This window comes from Hemisphaericaspora subhashii (genome assembly GCF_019202705.1).
Source record: "Hemisphaericaspora subhashii strain CBS 10753 chromosome Unknown scaffold240, whole genome shotgun sequence".
Lineage (NCBI taxonomy): Eukaryota > Fungi > Ascomycota > Pichiomycetes > Serinales > Debaryomycetaceae > Hemisphaericaspora > Hemisphaericaspora subhashii.
This window is the reverse complement of record NW_026057371.1, coordinates 1-5,978: the sequence shown is the minus strand read 5'-3', so window position 1 is coordinate 5,978 and position 5,978 is coordinate 1. Positions and strand designations below refer to the sequence as shown.

Here is a 5,978-nt window from a genome sequence, read left to right as displayed (position 1 = left end):
TTTGATAAGAAACAACCTTCATTGGATCAGCACTATATGGTTCCATAATAGTCGTAACAATTGCATTTGGATTCCCGAACGAATCTTCAGATCTAACTAAGATTTGCCATACATTTTTAACTTCAATTGGGAAAAAGCTGCTTGCTAATTTTGCTGGAGCCTTTCTGAGTTGGAGAATATCACCGGGTTTGGAATTTTCGTACCCTTTTGGAGGCATGTAAAATGGGTCTTTTGATGGTTTGTTTGGGCCGATTAAGGATGCTGAGGCGAGATAAAGGAAATTTGCAATGAAAAATAAGATAGAAAATTGCATCTCTGTTAGTAAGGTGATTGTCGCTGTCAAAGTTTACTAACCTCGTAAAGTTAAGTTAAAAAGATAAAATACGATTCTAAAGCGGAGTTGCAGTGGAAGCACAAGTTGAAAGTTGGAGTCAGACTTGTGGTCGAAAGTGAGATTAATATATAATTATTTAGACTAAATTAGAAGATATCCGACGCTGAAATAATTTCTGATGAGCTAAGCTAAGTTAATCTTTGATTGTAATAATTATTAAGTCGTTCTTAAGTTGTTGATTGATTAATAGTTGCTTAATTCTGTTATTCTTAAAAATCTCTTATACAAGTCCAAAACTCAGTCCCGAAGGGAAATCCATGTCCTTAAGTATTAAAAGTTTGAAATTCTAATTTAATTAGTTCACACCGCTAATCTTCAATTCCGATGCATCAGGGGGTCAATGTGGAAGTGAGAACTCACAATTCCAATGTAAAACGAAATATCCTGAATTATTAATTATCCTAATTGGAAAAATCGTCTGTCCTCGTTCCTTGGAGATGACACTGCTTTCTGGAATGTATCAGACTTGAATTAATTAATAATCTCAAAATGTAAGAAGTGCTATTATAAAACGGAGTAAACTGAATGACCTGATGGGAGTAGGAAACTTAAATAACCTTAATCCAATTTCTCGTTTATTAACCTAAAATAGTAATCACACCTCTAAAGTATGCCCAGCTGGAAATCAAGCTTCCTCGATTGATCCGAACGAAGTAAAGGTAAAGGTAACACCAACGGCAAGGGTCGCGAATCCCCTGTGAAGATGAGCTAGGTTGGGATATAAGGTGGAAGGATTGGCGTAGCCATGAGTACTGGTAACTATGACGGGCTATGGCATTTGCTTCGAGATGGAATATTTACTAAAGGACTGGTTAGATGAAATCCAGTCACTTACTGGCATATTTATAATAAATAACGAACTCAACTCACTTACTGCAAATTTCCTCAAATACAATAAGAACACGAAGAACTGCGAAAATTAGATCTTTTCATTGTTGTAGTCGAACTCAGGAGAACAAAAGATCATGAACAAAATTCTTGGCGAGAATTGTTCCCTAAACAAAGAGATGTTCTATTTTTCATGAAATTTCATATCCTAACTCAGGCATACGCCATCCATGTCATTATTTCAAGTTGAGCTCCGATTATAATTCCAGCAGAAGAAGCGTAATACCCTGAAAGGGGGAGCTTCATGTTCGATCTGCAACGGTTTAAAGGTCCCACTTCATTGTTCAACGTACCCCAGCGGCTATTGTTCGAAAGTGCATCTACGAGAAACGAATTAGGAAGTTGGATTTAATAGGTCAATCACAGTTTGATAACGGAATACCATGTCCTGGTGATAATCGAGAAAAGCCCACTATTGGAGAGTTTGGAAACGGCTATGATTCTCCTGCATAATGTTAGACTCAGAACTGAGGGCTCTTATTTCATTTAACGAGTTATAATTGAGAAAAACATTTGGCTTAGAGTGAACAATTTCTCCGTTTTTCTCTGTTGTTAAGTTGACTAGTATTGACTTAAAGAAATTAGAGCTTAATGAGCTTCGAAGAACAAGCCGCAAAGTTAATATGATATTCTTTGTCCCTCTCAAAGGATAATCTAAAGCAAAGGGAGTTTATTCTTGTTGAACATTTTCGATTCAAGGTGATTTAAGTGCGATAGCCTCATTGAGGAATTACAAGAAGGATTTAATATATTGACAGAGAAATTCCTTTTGTATTTCACTTTCGACACTATAAAGTGTTGCCGAGATTCTTCCGAGAGGTCTATCGGCTTATTCTTATCGATTCTGTCCAATGCTTTGATTCGTCGCTTGATAAACCTTAATACCAAATTTGCCCTACGTGTCCAACAATCGGTGAGTTCTACAAGCACTTGCATTGTCACTAATATCGTTTTTATTGAGCTCCACACGCACAAACAATCATTGCACCAAAGCAGTAATTTGTGCATCAGAAAGTATTTTTATTAGGAAAGCTATACAATTTATAAAAAACCGGACGTATTCTAACTCAGTTTCTATTGGTAGCGCCTATAAGTGTTTAATTTTTACAACAATGAATATTAAAAACAAAAAATGTAAGGTCAATGGCCCTGCTCTCTACAATTGCTAATCTATTTCATCAAAATTTTGAGTCATCGAATGGACCGAGAGGACTACCCAAGAAAGTTTCATACAATGATTGGAAAAATTGTAAAGTAGTTGGTTTAATTCCTGGATAAAGGAAATTAGAAGCTCTAGTGTCATGCGAACAACCTTTAACTGGTTGCTTTCCTTCAAATCTTTGTTCTAACCAAGTCCAAGCAGCTGGAGCCCCAACAATTGTTTCCGAAATATGACCACCAGTAGTATCTTCGGCAAATTCCAAGGATGCAATATTGTTGTTACACCATTGTTGATATACACTTTTTGCTCCTACAATTGGAACAATTCTATCTAAAGAACCATGATAGATAAACGTTGGGATTTGTGGCATCATTTCGTTAGCTAAAGTGACCATAGAATTTCCATAAATAACTTTATTAATAACATCATTATTCAAAATACCAAATCCTTTAGGGAAAACTGGCAATAATCCCCCAAAGAATTGTCTACCAAGATAATGAACCATAGCTGGAATCATACAATATTCCCTACCATTCTTCAAAGCTAATCTTGCAATAGGATTACTTACTTGAGCAAATAAATTCTTTTCGAAATCGGGATATTCATTCGCAAGTCCCATCAAAGCATTTGGAATAAGTCCGGCAAATGGGGTACCATCAGTGATTTCAGCAGTTGCAGTAATATTAGTAACAAATCCACCCAAAGCGACACCAATTAAATGTTCAGATAAGTCAGGTGCATAAACAGGTTGTAATGCAGCAGCAAAACTTGAAGCTAATGACCCTCCTGAATATCCCCACATGGCAACTTTGGCATTTTTATCAATACCAGTAATATCGGTTGAATTCAAAGTGGCACGAATTGAATTAAGAACAGCTTGACCGGATTGTCTACCAGCAGTAAAAGTGGACTTTGGACCTTCATAATCTGGACTTACAACATAATAACCATTCTTTAAAGCCATGACAATAAATGGCATATCAGTCTGAGTAGCAACAGTACCTGGATTAGCACCAAAGAGGAAACCATAGGAAGGAGAACAATCAATATTGGCAGAATCTTCATAGGTTTGATAAGAAACAACCTTCATTGGATCAGCACTATATGGTTCCATAATAGTCGTGACAATTGCATTTGGATTCCCGAACGAATCTTCAGATCTAACCAAGACTTGCCATACATTTTTAACATCAATTGGGAAAAAGCTACTAGCTAATTTTGCTGGAGCTTTTCTGAATTGGAGAATATCACCAGGTTTGGAGTTTTCATACCCCTTTGGTGGGGTGTAAAATGAATCTTCGGATGGTTTGTTTGGTCCGATTAAGGATGCTGAGGCGATATAAAGGAAATTCGCAATGAAAAACAAGATAGAAAGCTGCATTTTCTTAATGATTGAATATTTATTAAAGGACAGGTTACATGAAAATCCGATCATTTGTTGGAGTATTTATATTAAAGAATGAACAGAATTCATCTTGCTGCAAATTTTCTCAAGTAGAATATAAGAACACGAAAAATTGCGAAAATTAAATCTTTTCATTGTTCTCGTCGAACTCTGGAGAACAATAGATCATGAACAAAATCTTGGCGAGAATAGTTCCCTAAACAAAGAAACCTTCTATTTTTTTTATGAAATTTCATATCCTAACTGAGGCATAAGCCATCCATGTCATTATTTAAAATTGATCTCCAATTATAATTCCAGAAGAAGACGCGTTGTCCCCTGAAAACGGTAGATTCGTGTTCGATCTGGAACGGTTTTTGGGTCCCACCCCATTGTTCAAGTACCCCATTGACTATTGTTTGTTTACGCAACTACGAGAAAATGAATTATGAGGTTGGATTTGATAGGGTAGTCATAGTTTGATACCGGAATACCAGATCCTGGAGATAATCGAGAAAAGCCTACTATTGGAGCGTTTTGAAACGGCACTAATCCCCTCGCATAATGTTAGATTCTGAACCGAGGGCTTTGATTTCATTTAACGAGTTATAATTGAGATAAACATTTGGCTTAAAGTTAAAATTCTCCGTTTTTCCGTGTTGTTAAGCTTACTTGTATTGATTTAAAGAAATTAGAGCTTAGTGAGCTTTGAAGAACAAACCTCATAGATAGTATGATATTCTTTGTCCCTTTCAAAGGACAACCGGAAGAAAAAAGAGCTTACACTGGTTGAGAAGTCCCAATTCACGGTGATATATGTGCAAGAGTATCATTGCGGATTTACGAGAAGGGCTTAATATATTGACAGAGAAACTGTTTTTTAATTTTACTTTCAATACTATAAAGAGTTGTCGAGATTCTTCCGAGTGGTCTATTCGCTTATTCCTATCGATTCTGTCCAATGCTTTGGGGCGATAATACGTTACTTGACTGACCGGAATACCGAATTTTCCATGAGATTCCACCAATTGACGAGTTCTACAAGCACCAGTATTGTCAGTAATAACCCTTTTTATAGTTTCGCACGCAATCATTAAAAATAGCCCTGAATAGTAATTTGTACTTTAAAAAGGTATAACGTACTTATACAGTCCTATATTTAACGCAAAGAGTGGAAATTGAAATCCGTCATAATGTGCAATGAGCCAATGTGGCACATTCCCCATCCTTGGAACTTTTATATTAACTCAATTGTCTGGAATTGACAGATAATTTGATGAAATCGTATAGTGCATTCTACATTTAATCAAGTCGTCACTTTTATCCAGTTCAGCCAATGAAAGGATACCAGCGTGGCGGTGCATCATATTGGCCAATTGGCAAGTTCTGACGGATTCCATGAAACGGTACGTGTTTCCCACTATTGCCAGATGTGCGTCATAGCCATTAATAGATGATCAGGGCGAAAGCAATTTTGCAAGATCAAATAAATCAGTCACCCGCATGACTGGATAGTGGGTACAATTTCCGGAAACTAACGCTAAGTATGACATCCAGAGAAATCAAGCTTTAAATAATCTCCCTCTTCTCAATGTTACATACGATGAATTAATTACTAGGAATTACTTTTCTTAAACAGAACCCTGTTCTTCAAGTGGAATGTGGGGTGATGTTACAGTCGCTAGAAACTCAAGAGAAGACTAACCCATCATTGTGTCCGGTTATTAAATGTGATTGCGACACGTTCTTCCTATAACACCATTAGTTCTTAAGCTAACATTAATTATTCTCTAGAGATTACTACGATATGTGTCAATTTCCAACTATATTTCTATTGGTACTACGTAGGGGTTATAGATCAAAAATTTTACAGCAAGTCCAATAAATATTAAAACCAAACAATCTAAGTTCAATAACCAAGTTCTATACAATTTCTAATTGATTTGATCAAAGTTTTGAGTCATCAAACGGACCAAGAGGACTTTCCAAAAAAGTTTCACGCAATGACTGGAAGAATTCTAAAGTAGTATCCGCAATTCCGGGATAAAAGAAATTAGAAATTCTAGTTTCATGCGAACAACCTTTAACTGGTTGTTTTCCTTCAAATCTTTGTTCCAACCATGTCCAAGCCGCTGGAGCCCCTGCGATTG

The 5,978-nt window shown here is 36.4% G+C and overlaps 1 protein-coding gene across 1 annotated transcript; it reads right to left on the bottom strand. All coding sequences in view use genetic code 12, as the record gives it.

Annotated features, from left to right (window-relative positions):
- Positions 1–2,460: 2,460 nt before the first annotated feature.
- On the bottom strand, positions 2,461–3,879 carry J8A68_004743 (lipase family protein; the record flags this gene model as incomplete). Its single annotated transcript, XM_049408734.1, has 1 exon — positions 2,461–3,879. One exon carries the CDS (start codon positions 3,877–3,879, stop codon positions 2,461–2,463), a length of 1,419 nt encoding a protein of 472 aa, XP_049261974.1.
- Between the last annotated feature and the right edge of the window lie 2,099 nt (positions 3,880–5,978).